General features: G+C 41.3%; 2 protein-coding genes across 5 annotated transcripts in view; one reads left to right on the forward strand and one right to left on the reverse strand.

Annotated features, from left to right (window-relative positions):
- The window catches only part of LCP2 (lymphocyte cytosolic protein 2), a 43844-nt gene extending 30191 nt beyond the window's left edge, over window positions 1-13653 (forward strand). The window contains exons 14-21 of the mRNA XM_067732883.1: window positions 972-1002; window positions 3182-3194; window positions 3895-4024; window positions 5513-5562; window positions 8882-8976; window positions 9583-9660; window positions 11203-11358; window positions 12914-13653. Of these exons, the coding sequence (XP_067588984.1) occupies window positions 972-1002; window positions 3182-3194; window positions 3895-4024; window positions 5513-5562; window positions 8882-8976; window positions 9583-9660; window positions 11203-11358; window positions 12914-13036 (676 nt within the window). The 3' untranslated portion in view covers window positions 13037-13653. The remainder of the gene's footprint in view (window positions 1-971; window positions 1003-3181; window positions 3195-3894; window positions 4025-5512; window positions 5563-8881; window positions 8977-9582; window positions 9661-11202; window positions 11359-12913) is intronic.
- Window positions 13654-15602: 1949 nt separating this feature from the next.
- C3H5orf58 (chromosome 3 C5orf58 homolog) lies at window positions 15603-22733 on the reverse strand. Of its 4 annotated transcripts, none has more exons than XM_067732881.1 (4): window positions 22676-22709; window positions 21561-21634; window positions 20682-20775; window positions 15607-16080 (listed from the first exon to the last, which is right to left on the reverse strand). In XM_067732881.1, exons 3-4 carry the CDS (start codon window positions 20773-20775, stop codon window positions 15929-15931), a joined length of 246 nt encoding a protein of 81 aa, XP_067588982.1. In that variant the 5' UTR covers window positions 21561-21634; window positions 22676-22709; the 3' UTR covers window positions 15607-15928. The 4 variants fall into 4 exon arrangements, with proteins under 4 accessions (XP_067588980.1, XP_067588983.1, XP_067588982.1 ...); XM_067732880.1 differs by having other exon boundaries at window positions 15608-16080; window positions 22691-22733; XM_067732879.1 differs by lacking the exon at window positions 22676-22709 and having other exon boundaries at window positions 15603-16080; window positions 21445-21603.
- Window positions 22734-23449: the final 716 nt, after the last annotated feature.

A 23449-nucleotide genomic window follows, 5' to 3' on the forward strand; every position in this document is an offset into this window, starting at 1 on the left:
AAGTGTTAGGTCACTGTTAGTGTCTTCCTCACTGCTCAACCACGTTTTATGGTGACAGAATACCAAAGTCAGTTCTAATATTTCTAACTTTACAGTCTTTTGGGGCCTATTTAGCCAATGGCACAAACATATCTGGGGTCGGGCCCAACTCTGCTCCTTACTAAAGACAAAAGCAAAGCTTCCGTTGACCTCACCTGTGCAATCAGGATTCATAACTATGGCCCTTGCTTGGCCAGTGTGAGGACTAAATCAGGGCCAGGCTCAGGGTGCATCAATAAAACCTCAGTAACTGAGTTAATATTTTAATGGACTCTTCTAAAAACTCAAAATGAATGTCAAAAATATCATAATGAACAAAATATCAAAGTTTCAAAGAAACACAGGATGCGATGACGTGAGGCATCCGACAGGAGGCGTCCAACAAATCGTCCTCCTCGTGTCCCTCTCTCTAAGGAGAACATGAAGCGGGCCCAGGCAGCTGTGCCCACCACAGCTCTCAGGCCGCTGTCATCAAATCTGTTTGACCAGCTGGTGCATCGGGAAAAATCCCGAAGCAGCAGCATTTCCCAATTATCTTCACTTCACACGAAGGGTGAGCCCCACGATGGCTGTTTTAAAATATTGGCAAAGGAGAATGTTTCCTAAAATGTTTTTATTTGCTTGGAGAAACATCTACTCAGTGAAATTTAATAGCTACTAAGAGTTAGTTTGTTGATTAAACATTTTTTTCTTTAATGTAATGATTGACAGCAGTAGCTACACAGAATAAAGGTTGTCTAGCTCCGCTCACAGTGATGACAGAACATTGAGTCACCGAACCTCCCTCTCCCTTGCTTCCCTGCCGGGGATTTTGCTTCCCATTTTACCACGGCTCATGGCTTTGATTTCTCGTTATTAGATTAAGTGAAACTATCTATATTCTTTGAAAGTCTTTATACTCAGTTCTTTTCCTTTGCCCTGATTCATTTCAGGCATGGATGGGGATCAGACAGAAGAGAGAATGTAAGTACTCAATGTCACGTGGTGAATGCTTGGCACAGGGAAACCGCTCTAGGCTCTGAGGAGGTCAAGGCTACCTCTGCTCTGCCTTCATTGAAATCCAGCACTGGGAGCCAGGCCTGCACACAGTAGGCTCCTGAATACCGCTGCCCGGTGGGGCCTCCATCTTCCCCTCCTGCCCACCGTGCTGCATTGCTTAACTCCTATCCCTCTGAAGGTTCCTAGGGAGGATGCGTTAGTCTCAGCCCTATTACCAGGTGGTAATTAGCAAGATGAAGGGGCAGTAGGTAGAAGGGAGAGTCTGGGCCTCACAGCAAAGTTTCCTAGGCCTCTGTTTTCCCCTTTAATACCTCCATGGCCTAAGAAAGAGGGGAAGCAGCACTTATTGAGTGCCTACTATGTACATGTTACCAACCTAGCTACTTTTGACAAGCCGTTTGCCTGGGACTTGCCCAGTTTTAGCAATGAAAGTCTCACGTCCCAGGAACCCCATCACTTTCAGGCAAACAAGGACCAGGACAGTTGGTCATCCCAGCTTTACATATGCTTTGCATTTAATGTCCCTGTGAGGAGTCACTGTTTCTCTTTCACTAAGAGGAAATGGAAGCTTAGAGGAGTAAGATACTCACTGTAAGTTGCACAGCTAGTCAATAGCCAGGATCGAAATCCAGGTCTGTCTGATTTCCTCGATACTGTAAGCTGTCTGAAGGCCATCACACCCCTGCCATGTTCAAGGGCTCAGCCCACAGGTGCCTGGTGTTTCATAGCTCTGTGCTGGATGCTGTGCTAAGATATGATGGAGACAGGCAAACCCACGGACCACATGCTAAGGAGCATATGATCACAGAACGAGCTACAGAGGCGAAGGGAAGAAAGTGATATATGGGGGTTGAGGAGACAAGGGTGACGTTTAGAGATGTGGCCATTGAATGATGGGAAGGACACAGGATAGACACCCCAAGAGAAAGCTCAGTGCGTTCCAGCCTCAGGAATATCCTCAGCAAAGGCAGGTGAGTGGCAATGCCCGTGGAGCCTGTGGGGACGGTGAGGACAGCAGTCTGGCTGCAGAGCCATAGGGACAAAGAGGAGATAAGGTTGAAAATGAGGGTAACGTCACATTCCTGAGGTTCCCTGTCTCTGGAAGGACTGACACCTGTTGTCATGAGAATCCAGAAGTCTTATGTTTTGGACCAGAGGAAACATGGTTGCAGAAGTGTCAAAGACCAATTTCATTCTGGGGATTCCCTGAGTCCATGTGTATTTATCTACGCAGCCCTTTGCTGGGACTCCTTCCCAGTTGGCCAACTGGGATGAGTGATTCTGGCTCTGATCCTTCTTGCCTCATCTCAGTGGTAGGACTAGGGACAGCAAACTTTACTGAGCACTCCACATATACCAGGCACAAGTAGTAACTAATTTGATCCTCGCAACAACCCTTGAGGAAGGTGCTCTTTCACCACCACTGTGCTAGCCTAACAAAACAAGTCCAAGTTGGCAATTTTGGTCTACTAGTCAACGGCAAAATCATTCTTGCCTCTCTGAACATCATTTCCTATCTGAGGAGTAGAGCAAAGAGCCCCTCCCTTATCTATATCAGAAGGTTGTCCTAAAGATAAATGTGCTGAACCGAGCGTACACACCTTGGAAGCTATTTACGAATCAGTAAGGTTGCATTGCTTTTAAGAGGAGCGGCCATTGCAGAAGAAGGTTAAGCTTTGGGTCAGGCAGATTAGGTTTGAATCAATTTCTGTAACTCTTGGCGAGTTAGGAATCCCTCTTGGGTAGCATGTTTCCATTTGTAAAGTGAGAATGTTAAATTCTCGAAGGGTTGCTTGAAGAACGGGATGAAATATTGTATATGAGTCTTTGGGGCACATAGTAGATATCATCATTATTAGTGTATCTTTGGGTCCTTTTAGACACCTCAGAAGCTATTTTATGTTAACTATATAAAGAGTGTCTCAGATTGGAGTGTCTTTAAATGATCGTTTGTATTAAGAAATCATAAATTATTTAGCAAGTTTTACTGTTCTCCACAGTATCTTTATTATGGAGACACACAACTGCTAAAGAAAGAAAACAGAGACATTTCTATGATTGAGAAATACAGAAATATAGTTACTCTTTGAGAAATTGTGTTTTGATGATAGATTAATGTCTTTTTTTTTCTTCCCCTTACCAGGATGAAGATGATGGTATGTTCAGAAAGGCTTTCTTACAACTTATAACCCGTTCCTTCATTTTTCTGCTCAGGCATTCAGATGGAATTATTTAGTACAGAAACTCTATAGTATCCAGTATAATTGTAAAATTAGTATTAAGTAGATGTATGTCAGTTGGTATACTGCATAGTTATAATAAAATGGAGTTATTCAGCTGGGTTACCAAAGAGAACTGTTAAGTTCATGCATAACAGGGCAGATTACTAGTACAGCAAAATTGAAAATTGCATGTACAGTTTGATAGAAAACATTCTAGTATTTATGCTCTCTAACACATGTGGCTAAAGGATCACTAACTGCAGATGAATGACATAGCATAAAATTTGGCTTTCATAAAACAAAACTTGTGAATCTTTTCTGAAATTCATATGGTTTCCAACTGACAATTTTCTGCCAAGTTAACATTTCAAAAATGAAAAAAAACATAAAATAAATGTGTGTTATGGAGAATGATATAGAATGGCAGCATTTGAAACTGCATTCTAAGGCGATAAATCATCTAGAAAAACCTTGGGGGGTGGGCTTCCGACCTACCACTTCCTAATGACATTTGATCTTTTGGATTTTTGTATCTCCCTTTAGACTAGCTATTTCTAACTGGGGAGCAGTGCTGGGATGTTCCTGTGACACTTGGATCCTGACAATCTGCTTTCTTTTTTCTTTTCCCCCGAAGTACATCAGAGATCTCTGCCCCAGCCAGCACTGCTCCCCATGAGTTCCAACACCTTCCCTTCAAGATCTACTAAGCCATCGCCCAAGCACTCCGTCCCATCAGCTCACCTGCCCGGAGCCTTCTCAGAAAGGTTTGTGCTGACGTCATTCAGTTCTAACCTAGCATTACGTCTGGGGCCACTGATACTGAGCGAATGTCGGGTGGGTTGAGAAAGAAAGAAATGAGCCGCTGGTCATAGGGTCAGAACATCTTGGGTCTTAAGAAACAAAACCAAGCTGAGCATAAAGAATTGCATATGTTAACTCACTGCTGTCCTCTGAGTCTCTGTGCTTGGGAGTCAGAGGGATACAGAATTGACCGCCCTGTCATGGCCCCAGACAGAATGGACTCTTTGGTGGGAAATAGGGAATGTTTTCACTCTGTGAGCTAAAACAAAGAAACAAACACTCAAGAAACCCAATTGATTTAATTAGTTGGATTCACCCTGCACCTTGGATGGGAAGACTGAGAAAACGCACCTTGTACCTAGCAGGTGGGGAGAATTCACTGCACAGGCTCTGTCCCCAGCAGGTCTGTTTTCTCAGTTGCAAGAGTGTTTCTCAGGGTCCATGATTAGGCAGGCTGTCAGAGGCAGAGGCACGGACAGGAGGAAGACTCAGGTCGTGTCTCATAAATAAGCCGTCGGGCTGCCTTGTAGTGCCCTCGAGGGTTCATCCACCAGCACTTTGGGCTCATCTTCTCCTTCACTACCCAAAGGGAGAGGCTCAGTCCCCACCCTAATGATGGGAGAAAACTCACCCACCAGCAAGACCCCTCCACCCCTGCCAGATATCTGGAAGGATTCTCAATTTTTTTCGTTTTCCCTGGGTGCCTCTTGCTCTGATTTTCTGCTGCTTCCTCTCATTCTTCCAGCTGTTTTCCTTCTTCTGCCATGTCTCCCATTTTCTCATGCCACCTCATCCCACCTGGGGCCCCAGCCCTACCCTTCATTCTTACAAGATAACACTCACACGAGATTTCTGAGCAGAGCAGACTTTTACAGAAGGTTTGGGCTAAAGGCTAGGGAAATTGCCGCTCAGCGTGGAGCAGACAGCATTTCGGGGCCTCCCTCAGGCCCTCGTCAGCACCACCCCAGCCCCCAGAGATGCTGCTTCTGTCAGCTGCAGCACCACCGAGCCCTCTCTGTGTTTCTCACCTCCCTACCCTCTCCTTATAAACCCCTAGGCCCTGGGGATGCACCACTCCCAAACAACACGCCCATTTAATATATTTTCCTAACTGAAAGAGAAGTCCTCTCCCCAGAGGACTTCTGTCATGCTGCAAACTCAAAGTCCTCAAACTGCAGCTGACTTTTTAAAGTAGCTTTTAAAGCCCTTTACACAGTTCTTTGGTTGCTTTTGCTCTTTGGCTTGAGAAGCTTGTTAGACTTTGAGATGGTCCATCTTGGGACAGCAGTGAAGTATGTCCAACAAGTTCCTTCTCTTTGCCCTGCTTCCGTGGTTTCAGGGAGGGAGTGGGAAGTAATAGCAAAAGAAGCAGCATTTCCCCAGTCCAGGCTCCCCCTCTGGCCCCTTAAACCTAACCCAACATAAAATCCGTTCTTTTTCTGTCTCCACAGCAACAGTGGTTTTTCGCAGAGTGCCTCCCTGCCGCCATACTTCTCTCAAGGTTTGTACTCCGGGCTCTAGTGGTCTACTCCCGCCAATATGCCATCATGACTGGACGGCCAACCTGTCCCAAAGCCTTTTGGCAACGGTTTTGTTGTTTCCTAAAAGTATCTGACTTCCTCATTCAGCCCTTAACTCAGTTTCTGCAGTGTGCCAGAGGCTGTTGGAGTGATAGGATACTACACAGAACACCACAGACACACGTACACACACACACACACACACACACACACACACACACACACACACACACACTTCCTCAGGAAGGCAGCCTTGGCATTCATCTTCCCACACAGAGCTTTTCCTCCCTGCTGTTTTTATATGGTGCTTAGGACAGTGCTGGCTTTCTCTGTAGTTTTGGTTTCTATAATGAATCTAACCTGGAGTTGCTAGCTGAGGAACAACTTTAAAATACAGTTTAAGAGACCCCAGGCCCCAAGATTCTGATACAGTAAGTCTGGGTGAGGACCTGCATTTTCAGTAATACCTCCTCTGGGTGTCCATGATAAGTATTTGCTGAGAGTGTCCTCAGACTTTAAAATACATACAGATCACCTGGGAGTTGTGTTAAAATGCAGATTCTAGTTCAGTGGGTCTTGGATGGGACCCGAGGTTCTGCATTTCTAGCGAGTTCCTGTGCGATGCTGGTATTGCTGGTCCATGGACCGCTCTGAGTAGAAGCAAAGACCTAAAAGGTAGGACTAGACTGTGTTTATTTTTTATCCTTAAAGACTTGCAAGTAACTAGCACATGGTAGGCACTTTAAAAATATTTGTTGAATGACTGACAAATGACTATGGAAAGTCACCCAACTCTAGTAAACAGATTTTTTTCTCATGCTAGGAAACTCACCTCGTGTTACCAGGTTTTCTGATTTTTTTTCAAGAAAAACTGGAAATATGGCTTTTAATGTGAAATTACCCAATTTTTAAAGGTTGACTTAAGACTTTTAAAAGTCCTGTGAGGAAAAAACAAAACACTCTTCTTTTTTTTGGCACTCATGGCACACATACAGGAACACCAGTACCGTATGTGTTATAAATAGAAAACTACTTTAGTAAGTTTAAATGATAACTCAAGGGTAGAACTTTTTTCAGGAGCACATCTATTACGTTCAGTTGGGTACATCATCCCATGTATGTGTGAGACCCTACTGCTGACACCAATGAAATCCACTACGTTTTCAATGTTTCCTAAGCATTTGAGGATATAGTGTCCATATTCACTATATGGCTTCCACAGTTCCTCCACACACACCCCTCAATTTTCCAGTGTCCACAACTCATTATTTTGTGAACCTACGTTGTGTTCCTTGCCTGGCCCCTGCAGGCATCTGAGACACTTCACTTATAGCAGTATCTCACAAAGTGAATTCCACAGACTTCTATGAGTTGGTGATGGGCATTATTAATATAAACAGTTGGTTAATTTTTTTGGAATAGAGTCATCCCTCTAATATGGGAGGGGGATTGGTTTCAGGACCCCACAGATAACGAAATCCAAGGATGTTCAAGTCCTTTTGTAAAATGGTGTAGCACCATCAGACCTTCACATCCACAGGCTCCACATCCACAGATTCAACCAACCCACTGGCTGAAACAATCTGCAGTTGGTTGAATTCACAGATGTGGAACCTGTGGATGCAGAGGGCTTACTTTACTACCTTAATCAAAATTGAACCCTTTTCTCCTAAGAGTACCAGGACACCTGGTCCTCAGTCTAATCCTCCACTGGCTGTCCCAAGGTCAGGAAGATAAAGGATGTGCTGTATATTGGCCAAAACCCTTGAGGATCTAGATGTGAAGGGTGGTGGGTGACTGCAATGAAAAGCAGTATATTGTCTGTCATGAATAATGGCTTTGTAGTGCTAGCCTGCAGCTGCAGAAGCAGAGAGAGAAGAATTCCTCAACTCTAAAACAGCCATGCACTGTAAGCCTTGATTACACTGCTCTCCCATATAGCTAGATTTCATTCATTCAACAAACCTTATAAAAGTGCCTGCCGTGTTGGACTGCAAAGGTGGGCATGGGGAAAGTCTGGAGCCTTTAGAAGGAAGATCAGCAGCTCAGGCTAGCCTGATCTGCTTCTTTAGAAACAGGGAACCTCATCTCAAGTAATCCAGGTGACATGGCTGGGAAGACTCTGGTTCTTCCCAAGTAACTCTCCTCTCTCAGTGGCCCAGGGGCAGGCAGTTTGCCCCCCGTGGTGTATTGTAGATGGAGTAACAGCCCTGGTGCAGAACCACCTGGAGTGCTCGTTAAATGCATATTCCTGAGCCTGGGTGATACTGGGTCCCCCTGGACTTCTCATTTATGCACAGTAAAGTTCAAGTCCTGGCGCTGCCACTAAGAGCACATGCTTTATTTAGACTCGCTGAGCCTTTGTTTCCTGATATTCAAAAAAGAAGATAATACCCACCTTGTGGGGTTGCTGTGAGAATGAAAGGTAGCATACACAGGTGCCTTACTCAGGGCCTGGACAGAGTAGTGCTGACTAAATGTCTGTTGAATGAACAAATGAATGACGCATGAATTATTAAGAGAACACTCAACTCACAGAATTTCCCAGGCTTTAACAGCTGTTCTGGCACACAGGAGACAACCTTGGCGATTATAAATCAACAAAATCAAACCTTTCCTGAAACACATCCTCTTGGAAAGTTTCAGGGAACTGTCAACAAGAAAAAAAGGTGTTAGAAAAGGCAAAGCACAAGTGCTGGGTAATTTATAGAACCCAATACAGACTTCCTGATTGATCAGATAGTTGGCGGGGCTTTCTATGGAAGTTGAACCTTTCTACCTCTGTAGAAAATTGGGTAAAGAACAGCAGATAGTAAACTCTGGTTCTAAAAGCTAAAACTATTCTGAAGGTAACTTCACCTCCTCTTGGGTAACAAATTTCTTTTTGTGAAAACAATGAGAACATAATTATTTTATCACCGCATTGTCATCCCATGGGTGGTGTATATGTAACGTGCACAATGAAGCAATCACTCAAATGTGTGGTAGTGTCTCAGAATTTCACTGGCCTGGCTACAGAACAGCCCTGTGGTTTCGAACAAGTGACATTTTTTTTTTTTTTTTGCATTATGCAGGATCCCAACCAGGGATTGAACCCGTGCCCCCTGCATTGGGAGCACGGAGTCTTAACCACTGGACTGCCAGGGAAGTCCTGAAAATTATATTTGAAGCTGTGGTTTCTTGAAACGTTAACTGCTGGGAATAACTGCAAGGGCATTTTGGGGGGGGGGGGGAAATGTGCTATGACAAGTGAAAAATTGCTTAAAGTAAATGAACTTTCAGAATGCTCTACTTTTGAAGGCCCTAGCAACAGGCCACCTCCCAGAGGTGAAGGCAGGAGCTTTCCCTCGCCAGCCCCGACCAAACCTCAGCTGCCATCGCCTTCGGAAGGAGAGGTAAGATAAAGCATATGTTCCTACTTTCTTTCCACCCCAGGAAATGAATCATCAGAAACTCCCATTGAATACTCTCTTGTTCTTTTATCTCCTATTAGTCTTAATTTTTTTAGCGAAAAAAATCAAGAGGAGGACTCAGATGAAAAATAATATGTTCTTTTTCCCTTGGTGTTCCTCTTCCAATGGCAAATGCATGTTTTGCATTAAACAGTGAGAAAAATAATCCTGTTTTTCATCTGTTTCTTGGTTTATGACATTGCATAAGTCACTTAACTGCTCGTTAACCTAGTTTTTTTCATTAAATATATTATTATACTACACTGAAGAAATTATTACATTTATATCGTTCCTGATTAGAGGCTTCATTATATATGAAATGCTTATTCACTGCTACCTTTGCAACTAGTGTCATGAAAAAAAGCAGTTCACACAAAATATCTTCTGTTTATCCTCACCTGAATGATTCTATATTCAAATTAAAATAAATGCTTCAAACTTCATGGAACTGAGGTGGTGATTTACGGTAATGATTACTTGGAGGCCTTTCTTTTCACTTACATATGTAACTGCAAAATTTATACCATTTTTAAAAATTTACATTTTCAGAATTCATTAAATGAAGACTGGTATGTTTCGTATATTACCCGAATAGAGGCAGAAGCGGCTCTTAGAAAGATAAACCAGGTACTGTGCTAAAGTTTATTTTTTAAGTAGTTATAAATATTAATGGAAGAAAAGAAATGGAACTGACTTTTACCGAGTACCAATTATGGGCTAGGAATTCTGCTGGGTGCCATTCATGCTGTTATACCAAGGGGGCCAATTAGTGCCAGCTTTCCACCTACCCGTGTCCTACCAGACTCTTAGGACCCTGGGAAAAAAATCTAAATTAAGGTAGTCATTTGGCTGGCAGAATCTTAGGAGATTTTATTAACTAAAATGGTCCATCTTTTCACAGGAATCACACAGCATCAAAAGGAGACTCTCTTTCCCCCAAATTTCCAATGTCTTATCGGTTCCATCTTCCTCTTGATACACAGTTGCCATCCACATCAATGTGAAGGGACCCGTATTGAGAGAGACAACAGCAATTTTTTGTCCTTTCCCCTAGAAATTTCTAGCTGTCATTTAATATGAAAGATCTTAAACCAGATTTCCTGTCTTCCAGTGCTGAACATTAACCTTAAATCTATATATCAGAGACAGGAAAGCAAAGATCCTTCCTCTTTCACACCTTTCACATCTCAAGACTGCAACAGTAGTTCTCAAGCTTGGCTGCACATTGAAATCACCTGGGGAGCCTTAAAAAATTCTGATTCTGGTCTCACTTGGAGAGATTCTGATTTAATTAGTCAGGGGTGCTGTGTGGGCTCTGGAAGTCTCCAAAACTTGAAATTCTAAAGTGAAGCCAGGGCTATGAATCGCTGGTCCACACGTATATTTGTTCAACAGAGATGTTCCCACTAGAATTTACTCAATCAACCTGGAATAAAAAGAACAAAGGAAAGCCATTATTGCAGATGGATGGCTATTTAGAACCATCCTGATTCAATATACAGAGGAGGGAGTAATTTAAATGAGTCCTTCCTAATTCATTGTATTTTAATATTAGGTCTTTATAGTGTTAATATTATGTAGATAATTTATGGAATGAAATTTTAAAGTACAGGACAAATCACAATACTATTTTGGTAAATATCAGAAGAAAAAGGGAGATAAGAACACAGATGGTCCACACTGGATTTTGTTCAGGTGTTTGATGATGAAACACTGTTCCTGGATACCATGAGGTTTTAAAATGGGTAAATTTCTTAGGAATTTGGGTGTTTTCTGACTTTGACTGTGGAAAGAAAGAGTTAGGGAAATAGCTCTCAGCAGTAGGAAGATACATCTTTAGTTAACCAATAAAGTCCTTATTTTGCTGGCCCTTTATCCACTCAACCATCTGTCATTTGTTTTATTACTGAAAAAGAGATTCCTTTTTCATCAAGAGACTTCAAAGAGGTCTCTTTGAAATTTGGAAATTTCTCTAACATAATCTCTGCTGCCTCTTTCTTGACAACCAAGAAATCCATGCCACATGGGACTGCAGTTTGGGGAACTAAATGTTCACTGAATTGTCAACTGGTAGGTTCCCAGATCCCTAGAGGCTTGTCTACTGCTCTCACGGGCAACAGGAGTATTGACTTTTGCTGCTCCCATAATAACAAGAATTTATCCTTTTAGGATGGCACTTTCCTGGTTAGAGACAGCTCTAGAAAAACAATAACCAATCCATACGTCCTCATGGTGTTGTACAAAGAGAAAGTTTACAACATTCAGATCCGTTATCAGGAGGAAAGCCAAGTTTACTTGTTGGGAACTGGACTCCGAGGGAAAGAGGTAAGGACTTCTAGTTGTAAAATTTCCCCCAGTTCTCTATTTATGCCTCTCTGCATACCTACCTACATGGAACCTTGCTGTAGCATTCTTTTGGGGTCCATACTGCCTGGCAACTTTAGAGTTAAGTCACATTGGTGAAGCCCTTCATTTACTGGAAGGAAATAAAATGGTAACAGTATCTACCTCTGCTACTTATATCTTTTATTCCAAATAGTCTAAAATCACATGTGTAACTTAAAAAATATATGTATGTTAGCATTTAAATTTTTAAAAATCCAGTTAGATGGTGCCAAAGGCAAGTCCCTTCTGTGACACAGAGGTGAATTAAGTCACCCCTGTGACTTAATAATTTTAATGTAAGATTACAGTGTATTTATAGGGCTGTGTCTTAAATGGACATCTGGAAAAATGACTTGGGTCACTGCTTACGAAAAATGGAAGTAAGGCCAATGAAGGTGGCCAGATTGCCAAAGACATTTTCCTCTATTTTTCCAAGGTTTATGCTAGTCGCTTTTGGGGTAGTTATCACAACTGGTGTGAAGGAAACCTTTCCCGGCTGCTTTTTGCAAAGGAAACTATAGCTAAACTTAATGTCCCAAACATGTTCTTTAAGTTCAAATTTCCAGGAGGAGGATCAGCTGAATCAAACATTTCCAGAATGAGAAACAACATACCCATAACTTCCACTTCACTCCAAATATTTTTAAGTTATGGTAATGTAAACCAGTAGAAAAAAAACCCCACATGATTTTGGTCACATGTTTGAATCACTGGTTCAGCATGGGTAGAGCTGCATAGGTCCTATAGAAGCACAGATGTCTGCCTTCCAGGACTTCTATTGGTCTAGTGTGGAAACATACAAATACAAACCACTCATTGCAGTTGCCCTGGAGGGAGGCACCTAGCAGAGTAGTCTAGGAGGAAGTGCATAACTCTGTCTGGGGTACCAAGTGACCTCTGACCCATATCTAGATGGATGGATGGGGCTTTCCCAGTCTGACCATCAGGGATAGGGTGATCCAGGTAATGAATGCAAAGACTTGCTACAGAGCAAGTGAGTGTGGAGGTGGCAGTGGGGACACGGCAGAGATCACGAAGGAACTATTATGCATCTTCAGACACCGGCAATGCTGTCTGACTTCCTGATTCCTTATACCTCCTAACGTTGTTCGTGATTTAGAGTAAAGTAGGGATACAAAAACCAAAACCAAACCACAGATAGAATGATCCTAAGGTAAGGCTATCGTAATTAGACTCTCCCTGTCTCCCTCTCTCTATCTCTATAATATATATAATTTCCTATATGAGGTTAAAAATATATATACCTAAATACATATTTGTCTTTTATCCAAGGTTTGCTAGATACTGGTGAGGAATTATTTTTTTCAATGTTCTATAGCAGAAATCATTAAAATATTTGCCAAATTTTACATGTTTTTTTCCCATAATCCTCATACTTCAAGAGGTAGGATATTATGCAGATAAAAAAAACTGAGAGTGAAATTCACACTACCTATTCCAATGTTGATTTATCTCCCTATTTTGAATCTTTCAGGACTTTCTGTCTGTGTCAGATATTATCGACTACTTCAGGAAAATGCCACTTCTGCTCATTGATGGGAAGAACCGAGGTTCCAGATACCAGTGCACATTAACGTATTCTGCAGGTTATCCCTAGCAAGTTAGCCAAGCAAATGAACCTTCCTCCTGCCTCTGTCCCAGCCTGGGAAGATCAATCAATCTTGGTGAACCGTCAAACACTCAGGGATGATTTGAACCCCTCAACACGAACACAAAGTTTTTGTCCTTTCCCTTAAGAAAGTGTTTGAAATGAAGACTGTCAAAGATCCCATAATTTATTTATTCTTCTTCAATATTTGCAAAGTGCATGAGTAATAATGTTCACACTTGAAGTCTAGTAGTGCACTGTAATAATTCATTTTAAAAAGATGTGTATTTGAACACCCATTTCCACGTACAGTGGTTTACATACCTACAGAAACAATTTGGGGTAAGTTTCGAAACACTGAAATGGTAATAGTTTTTGGTAACACGTAAAACTGATTTTTTAAATAGCCAATCCTTTACCATTCAAAGCAATCATCAGTTTTATATGTATAATTTGAAAATTACTAAAATTTAATTTCTCAAGAGCAATAATTTAAGAGGCTTCAAAAGTGTTTCATACTTATTTGGTGTTTTTGCTGGGGGGATTTTTGTATACTTTTTTAATGAAAAAGATAAATGCAGTTGGGATAATTTCCTGGAATTAAAATTAATTTGCCTTTTGCTTCACTTTTCGGTTCCTAAAACAACTTTGTTGACTTTATTTCATTCACACTATCATTTTTCTGTTTTAAAGCGACAAATACCAAAAGAAAACATTTTAAATTTAGAGATGAGGCTTTGGTGTCATATACACCCGGATTTAATTTCATCACAACCGACACCCACACCCTACCTCCTCCACCCCTACCCAACTCCAAAAGCATCATCAAGTGATGTAGATTTTTACCAAAGTCTTCCTGGGAAGATGAAAAAGCCATGTATATATACATGGAAAAATTTGATCAGACTTTCCAATTAGATACTTTTTTTCTATTTTTATCCCCCTGACAACTGTCATAAAGCCCTCTCTTCACCCTTCCCCAAAAGGCTTTATAAATTCTTCAAAGCAATTCACTTCTTTCCTACAACCTACATATCTCATTTAACAAAAAGTAGTAGGCATTTCACAAAATGAAAACCTCGCATTTAGTTAAGTTTTCCCCTTTGAGGCCTTCGTTGTTATTCCAAAATTTTTTTAAAAATAATTAATTTATTTACTTATTTTTGGCTGCGTTGGGTCTTAGTTGCTGCGCGCGGGCTTCCTCTAGTTGCGGTGAGTGGAGGCTTCTCTTTGTTGCGGTATGCGGGCTTCTCATTGCAGTGGCTTCACTTGTTGTGAAGCATGGGCTCTAGGCATGCGGGCTTCAGTAGTTGTGTCACACAGGCTTCAGTAGTTGTGGCACGCGGGCTCAGTAGTTGTGGCCCGCAGGCTCTAGAGCACAGGCTCAGTAGTTATGGTGCACTGGCTTAGTTGCTCCGCGGCATGTGGGATCTTCCCGGACCAGGGCTTGAACCCGTGTCCTCTGCGTTGGCAGGTGGATTCTTAACCACTGCGCCACCAGGGAAGTCCCCAAAACTTTTATTAACAAAAATATTTGGCTTCTCTGTTTAACCTAGGAGTTTTCTGAGTCACAAAGAATATCTTGCATCTTCACTTTCATGAGCTAATAGAAAGACCACTGGCACGATTTGCTAAGATAATGAGCATATGGAGACTTTTAATCAATGATGATAAAAAGAATGCTTCACAAAACTTCATCCTTAGAAACTGGAAATTCTCAAATTAGGGTCCAGAACTCAGGAATTCTAGAGCTGAAAATCTTGCATTCATTTACCTGTTTATTCAATAGGATATTCAACAAGCGTTTATGTCATGCCTATTCTGTGCACTGAGCTAGGTGCTAGGTAACGAGGATAGAAAACGCTACAAGTTCTGCTGACCTTGTGTCTTGCTTCATGGTATTTTATACTTTATGTTCAAAATTATCTAAAATGAAGGACATGGTAGAATTCAAAGCAACTATATAGTAGTGAATTATGTTTACAAGGTAAACGCTTATTATTTTAAGTTTTCGTTGGTGGAAAGGGACAGAAATTAGGAAGTTTTAGAATAAAGGTATCCTAAAACTAAAGCCTATTCCACTTCAGTGACTGAAATGAGTGGTATCTGATGTTTTTATGACTAGCATTCTTTCTCCCCTTCTTCAGGCCATGGCAACTCTGTTCTTTTGGTGGGGTCTCTCCTTTGCTACAGACCCTGGCATATGATACGAGCCTCACCAAACACAGTTGCTCAGGACCCATCTTAATCAAAGCTGGGCCAATCAGGATCTTTCTCTGGAATGTTAAACACTGAGACAGAGAAGATCTCTTTCCTCTGGGATCCCCAAAAGATACTGCTGTACACCTGGAGTTGTCTACCATACCTCTACCCCCTTCTACCTGGCATATGGAGGAAATCAGCTTTTAATAGGAGAGGATGAGGCCAAGTACACAAACAGAACCAGGATAGAGACATCTGATGAATTAGTGGAGGCCCTGAAATCTATCCCAACCATGGACTTCCAAGTCACATGACCCAATAAATGCTTCAGCTAGCTTGAGTTGCTTTTGGCACTTGCTACCAGGAGAGATCTGATTAATATAAAGTCATACCATACATTTAGAATTTAGTAACTCTCTTTCAACCTAAGCCAAATTCAGGCATAGGGTAAAGGATAAGCAGTGCCTCATAGCCAATTTCCTATGTCATACTCTTGCCATTAATGAAATAAATTAGCCATTCCTTGAAACATTAAAACAAGAAAATAACAGCCTTCAAGAGCATGAAATGATTCTTTACAACTCAACATATTTTTATTTTGTTTTTTATTATATTAAATATATTAGTAAACTCAATTCTCCTAGGTATGTGTTAATTCAACAATAAAAAGTTATAAATTCACAACAAATAAATAAAATATCAGATTAAAAAACTGTTAGAAGCAAGAGATACATCTGACATTTTAGACTCTTCAAAGAGGGGGTTGTTTCTTTCTGTTTCCTTTAAATCATCCGTCTTCACAGGATGACTAAAACATAGGGTAAGGTCACAAAGCAGTAACTGGGAGAGCTCTGTGTAAAACAAAATAATAGAAGACATTATATTGTAGCACATATGTCATGGGCAACTATTATTACTTTAAGGAGCTTTTTCCTAATTCTTAATTTAGCTTTCTTTTAAGTGATTATTGCTCAAACCGCAATTTAGATGTGCCCAATTTTGACTTAGAGTCAAATTTATATACTACAAAATAAGCATGATATAGAAACTTACTAGAAGGGCTCTTTAGCTCAAATTGTCAGTTATCTTAACTAAATTGCAATTTGATTTATGCAAATTTATGTATTTTTAAAATTACTATTTTTATCTGTTATACATGCACATAGTATAAAGAATCAAATAAGGCATGTTGCAAAAAATAGCAGCTCCTATTCTCCCAGAGGCAACCACTTTTAACTTTTTTGGAGCCCATTTTGTTTTTGTCGCTTTTGTGGTTCTCTTCTGTGTTTGTTTGTTTGTTTGTTTTGGGAGGGGTGGTATTTAACCTCCATATCTCTAAATGGCATGCATATTTCTTTTTCAATTTTAGGTATTATCTATTTGCTTCTGATCACAGAAGATTAAGATATAGCTCTTTTCACTTATACCCATTCCCCCACTGTACTTGAGGGACAATTTTTCTTAGCTCAATATTTAATGTTTAAATTTTTCTTGATTATATAATCTTTACAGCTGAGTCTTACATGTTTCCCTTCCTGCAAGCTACCACTTAACCACAGTTAATAACTGTTTCCTTTTTTCATTGCTTAATTATCAAATTTCTGCAGTTGGGTAAATCTCCTCTCAGTATAGTCAAGTGCCTTGACTATTCTATTGTTGAAAGCCTCTCCTCTCCTAGAGCTGTCTGATCAGCTCTAGTCTGGACTGACAGCTCTCTAGGACTGCTGTACAGCTCACATCTTGGGAACTCCCTTCACCATTATCCTAGGGTCTCCTTTCACCCCTCCCTTATGTGGAATATCTTTTTTCCAGAATCTCAGGTCTCTCTTTTTTTGGTCTACTCCTTTGTTTGGTGGAATGCAACCTAGGTAACTTCCTGAGGTGGGGAAATTTATGTCTGAAAATTTCTCTCTCTACACCAGTGCTTACTTGACTGGCTACAGAAATCTAGGTTGGACATCATGTTTCTTCAGATTTCCAAAGGCAATGCTGCATTTTCTTTTAGCTTCCAGTGTTTCTATGGAGAAATTTCATACAATTCCAATTCTTAATCATTGTTTCTCTTTAGAAGATTTAAGAATCTTTTTTTCTTCCAGTGTTCTGAAATTTTGTACTATTGTTTTTTTAGTATGGGTCTATTTTCAATCTACTGTGATGGGCTCTTTCACTGTAAAAAATCATATCCTTCAGCTCTGGAAATTTTTCTCGGATTATTTCTTTAATGACTTCCTCTCCATCCATTGTCTATGTTCTTTCTTTCTAGAAATCCTATTTATTGGATGTTGGACTTCCTTGTCTGTGTTTTTGCTCTACACTCGAATTTTCTTCATTTTATCTTTAAACCCTTCTCCAGAGTTTATTTCTATGCCACACTTTTAACTTTGTTCTCTAAATATTTTTTATAGTACCCTGTTCCTTTTTCATGAACATAGCATCTTCTCCTACTTCTCTGTGGATATTAATGTAGTTTCTTGGAGTTTAATCTGTTTCTTCCCCGTTGATTGAATCTATTTATTGGTTTTGTCTCTGCTTTTCCTTCCATTAGATGCTTTCCTCAAATATCTGTTTTCCATACTTGTCTGCTCGTATTTAAGACTATGGTACTAAAAAGACAATTGGAAGTTCTTTGCCCATGGTGGTCTATATTGTGGGGTGATCTGGTTGGGTGTTTTGTTGGAGGAACCTCTGCTATCAGTATCTTTAGGTCTTTTCTCTTAGGCTGGTCTGATTCCTGAAAGAAAAATCTGCTTGAGGGTATAAATCTGGCTGCCAATGTCTTGTAGCCAAGTGGGTTTCCCCACTGTGGGTCTTGTAACTCAATATGTAAACTTTGTCTTAAGACCCTTGTTTTTAGTACTACTCTTTCCCTCAACTTGTAGGACTTTAAATTTAAATCTCAGGTCTACCAGTGACTAGTTGTGTAACTCTGGGAAAGTTAGTTAAACTCTCTATATCTGTTTCTGTATCTGTAAATGCCAATGGTATTATTTCCTACCTCATAAGGTTATGACAATTGAGTCCATTTATGTAGAGCTCTTGGAAGAGTATCTGGATTATGGTAAATGCTATAAGTGTTAGCTATTGATATTATTACTTTTGGGAGAAAGTGGGGATAACAGTGTTCGTTTAATCTTCCCTGTTTACCAGAAGTCTACCTTCCTAGTCTAGCTCTACAAGTCTTGTATCTTCACTGCCTGCCCTACCCCACAACTTTTCAAAAACATATTGATCATATTTATTTTATTTTACTTCATGAAAGAATAATTCCCAAACCAGAACAGTTAGATAATAAAGTCTGAGAAGAATCTAAAGCTTCTGTAATTGTTTTACATGAGTGCAAGCATCTGGAACCAATTATTCATTTAATCAATGTTTTTCAAGAGCCTATTATATAAAGGCACTGTGTTAAGTGCTAGGAATACCCTTAAGGAGCTTACAGATGAGCAGGGATAAGAAAAGTAAGTAGACATTCAATTATAATACAGTGTGATAGGTAATATGAAAATGTAGAAGAGATGATATACTGGCTTAAAAAAAAGTTTTCCACTGTAAGCAACCTTGACTAATAAGTAGTTAACCTGGTGCGGTAGAGGTAGGGGTGCAACAGTAGGCATTGCAGGAGGAGGTGTTAAGGCACAGGCACAAAAGAGAGCAAACGTGTAGATATGCAGATAGTTCAATGTGACTGGAACACAGAACGTGCAGGGAATAAAGAATGAGGTAACAGACTGGAGAGGTAGGCAGGGCCTGATCTCAAGGTCTTACAGTCCATTCTAGGAGGTCTGGACTTTATCCTGAGGACAATGGTGAGCCAACGAGCATTTTCAGCAGATTTACATTTTAGAAACATGATCCTTGCCGTAGTGTTTAGATTGGTTTTGAGAGATGATGAATTAAGCAGAGCTAACCCGATTCCTTTATATCAGACTCCTCACAGCCTCTCTTAATACGTACTGTGATACATATGAATTTGTGAGAGAATTATATAGCATAAAGCCCTTCCCAAACTTATCTGATCATCAGTTGATGGACTCCGTTTTTATTGCACAGCATCTACTAACATCTTCTGAGACAGCAGTGTTCCCAGATCAAAGTCTGGGAAATGCTTGGGAGAACACATAGGAAAAGCATAACAGGCACTCACTATTCGGTGCCTAAGTAACAGCCACTCCCCTCTTCTTCCTGGGGGCACAACTTGATTGCACTCGAGGTGATTCTTTCCCCAGCACCAGCAGTAAGTGCTGACTGGTCCAAATTGGTCTGTTCCCCTTGGTGGTGGCTGCTGTAGGATACACATGTGGCACAAATCTGGCCAATGAAAGGAAAGGGGAAATGCGCCGGAGGGATCTGGAGAAAGGCTTATATAAGAGACACAGGCAGGGCTTCCCTGGTGGCGCAGAGGTTGAGAGTCCGCCTGCCGATGCAGGGGACACGGGTTCGTGTCCCGGTCCAGGAGGATCCCACATGCCGCGGAGCGGCTGGGCCCGTGAGCCATGGCCGCTGAGCCTGCGCGTCCGGAGCCTGTGCTCCGCAACGGGAGAGGCCACAGCAGTGAGAGGCCCGCGTACCGCAAAAAAAAAAAAGAGACACAGGCAGAGACAGTGTCTGTATATGGTCATGTCTGCAGGTAATGACCATGAGAAGTGACAAACAGAGTGAACATAACAGAGCAGAAATATGGAAAGAACCTAGTACCTGATGAAGTCTTTAAAAATCTGAGTTAGCTTTAGGGCTGCCCAACCTTGGAATCTTCTTATTATCTTCCATATTGTATAAGCCATGTTAAATTGGTATTTTGTTACTTGTAGGAAGGTCTCATAACTGACACAGAGACTGTCTTCAAATACCAAAGGTTTTCATAAGAATAACCACTACATATTCAGTGGTTTTCATGGTTAGAAATAGGACCAATGGATGAAAGAAATAGGGAAAAAGATTTCAACTAGTCCATGAAGAGGAATTGTCTAAGATGGAATAGATTGACTGGTGATATAGAGAGTTTCCCAACATAGGAAATGTTTGGTCAAGAATAGGTGAAATATTCACTCACGGAAATTTTACATGCCTGGGATAAAATTACAGAATATGTCTCTAAGGTGAGTGACTAAACATCATAACCTATAAGATCTAATCCTACTAGAACCATTAATTCACACAATCAAGCAAACTTACAAGTTTTGACTTGGAGGGAACTTTAGGGGCTTAGTAATGATTAAGGGATTCAGGGATGACAATTCAAGTCTGCTAACGTCCAGGTCAATGCTCAAACATAATGCATCTTCAGAGATCTAGTTCATATTACAGTGTAAGCATTTCTTAAGAAATAGAAAAATCCTACTTAGTTGGCAAAATTCAGTTTTGCCCCAGCAGAAGCACAAATTGACTCTACTATTTATTTTATAACAATGACATGCAAACATTTTAATTCATGTTTAATTTAATCCATACTTACCTTTCATTTTCTTCAACTCCAAAGAAATTGTGTTAATATTTTTAATTATGGCTTCCACATTTAGCTTATGGTTGGTAACATTATTGTCAGACATCTGATTTTAAAAGAGAAACGAAAACAATGTATAAATCAGGAGTATTTGTGTATACTTTAAAAATACTTAAATTTTCAGCATTTCTGAAAGGAAAAATCTGTTACTTCAGAACTAAAATATTTGTGAAATTATAGTCTCTTTAGAGAGACTATAATGGCTAGAATTCTAACATACGAAGGAATCAACTTGATATTTTTCCAACTGAAAACACCTGTAACTGGAATTCTTAGGATGAGGTGTCTTCTTTAATCAAACCATATCCACAAGATGGGGCCCTTACAATGGAAATGCAGATGTCCCCGTTTCAGAAAGCCTCAGCACTTATAAACTACCTTACAATTTAGCAATCTCATATAAGATCTTCTCTAATTTTGTTTATGTAAGTCAGCATCTTTTTCTAGCTTATGCTTGAATGACAGGGTCCGTACATGGTTTCTTTAAGTACATAGTAAAGCTTAAAATAAGATTTGATTATAATTCCTTGACTACAAAGATGGCAACATGGCCACTTCTATTTTAGCTTTGGGATTTAGGGCAACACACATTTTAATTTAGCTGAAATGTGTAAATCAACGTGTTACTATGTTATATATAAAGTACATATATTTAGCCAATTGTGTCAGATATAAATATAGAGAGATGTTTCTAGGTGATTCACTAGAAACTAACCTTAGCCATTCAAATATCTCGAAATAACTTGAATAAACCACAATTAGTGCACACAGCTCCAGAAGGTGGGCAGTTACGCGTGAGGCTGCTTGTCCAAAAACTGAAAACAAACTAACCTTGAAATCAATTCCTTGCCTCTGCCTTTTCCTGAGTCAGGGGTATTTACCCTATTTCACTCACTTCAGAGCCACTGTAAAGGAAATACATTTTTTTCATCTCCAGACAATGAAAAAACTACACTTTGCATCCACCTACAAGCCCCTAGGCACTGAAAATGGAATGGCAGCTATCTTATTTGGGTAAAGACCCAGGTTTGAGGAGAAAGGAAAGATGATAAAAAAAATAAAGGAGGTAGGGTGGGGATTAAAGAACCTTAAAGATATGAAGGTAAAAATAAAACACAAGTAAAAACCAAGAGGTAAGTAGAAACTAAATGGATGGAGAAATGCCCAAGAAAGTTGACCCTCTCCACTCTGGGGTCAGGTTATCCAGGGCCCTCAGGTGCCCGTAGGTGGGGTGGGGTCAGAGGCCAGAGTGGCAAGGCGACCCTAGTGGACCAGAGCGAGGCGAGAGCTGGTCAAGCCTTCCCCAGGGAGCTCGGTCAGGATATCACTCAGAGAAAGGAGAGGCTGGTCAAGCAGTGCTTCCCCAGGAGGTGGGAAGTGGAGACCAGGCTCGGGGGGCCAAGGGAATAGGGGGTCGGAGGCCACAATACCACACTGAAGGCAGGAACGCAGCTTAGGCACTAACCCGGGGCCAGAGGCCAGGAGGCCAGGCCCTCCCCGTGAGGAGCGATTATTATCCCTTAAGTTTTCCTTCTAAAGGCCAAGTCCTCCTCCTCGGCGTGACACGCGTGAGGAGCCCCACGCCTTAGGGGGCCACAGGCTGGGGCCTGAAGATGGAGCCAGAGGCAACCTCGAAGTTTCCGCAGTCCTCGGGCTCCCAAACCTGTTCAGGACAACGCGAAACGTGCTCAGCAGCCTTGACCACCGGCCCTCCCTGGAGCCGCCCAGACAACCGCTCCTTCTCGACCCAACAGATGACGATGCCTTTGAGGAAACCGGGCTCTTAGCCACGGGCTAGGAGACCTGGCGACCCGCCCCGCTTGGCGGCTGAAGATGGAACCTGAGGCAGCCTGGACATGTCAACGGTCTTCACCTCCAGCCCACACGCCAAAACTGGATTAAGATTATTTAAAATCTCGTAACCCTGGGCAGCCCACAACACTGACCCCGTCGGTACCCACCGCGCCAGCCGTCACCAAAGTTCTAGCTGCTAAGTGGGGAGACCCGGCAGTGGAAATGAGACCGGGCTTCCTGATTGGCCAGTTTCTCCGCCTGGTGCATCCTGGGAGTTGTAGTCCCTGGCTAGGCCCCTGCAGAGAAGGTTCTGGATGCCAAGCAGGATGTGACTAGCACTACTGCATGGGCAGAGAGGGAGGGTTGAAAGGCATTTTGCCGTCTATGTGCCAGGCACCTGGTTAGGTGCTTTGCAGCCCTTGTTTATGTTTAATTTTCACAGAATAGGATTGTGGTTAAGGTCAGACTCTGGACTGAAACTGCTTGGGCTTGAATTCTACTCCGTTGCTGGTTTAGCTGTAGATGTCCTCAGCTATCTTACGAGGGTAATGATAGCTGCTTTCTGTCTTCTTTTGAAGGTTAAGGGAGATAATGCATCACGTTGGGCTTGGTAGATGATGTGCCCCATAAATGTTAGCTATTATCATTCCTATAAATCTGTACAGATGAGCTGAGAGGTGTATACTGGTCTCTTGCCAAGTAGAGAAGTTGGGATTCAAGCCATCTCTGCTGGATTCCGAGAGGAATCGCTGTCACGACACCCTCGGGAATTGCCTTAGACTTGATGCACTCCAGCATCAGGTTCTATACAAGTCTGCCTTCACTAAGTCTCCCTTATAACACTCATCAGCCTCTTCAAGCAGTCCCTTCCCAACAACCTTCAACACATAGTCTGTTTTTATTTTATATCCAATTATCTTCAGTTT

Source organism: Pseudorca crassidens, chromosome 3 (assembly GCF_039906515.1).
Source record: "Pseudorca crassidens isolate mPseCra1 chromosome 3, mPseCra1.hap1, whole genome shotgun sequence".
Taxonomy (NCBI): Eukaryota; Metazoa; Chordata; class Mammalia; order Artiodactyla; family Delphinidae; genus Pseudorca; species Pseudorca crassidens.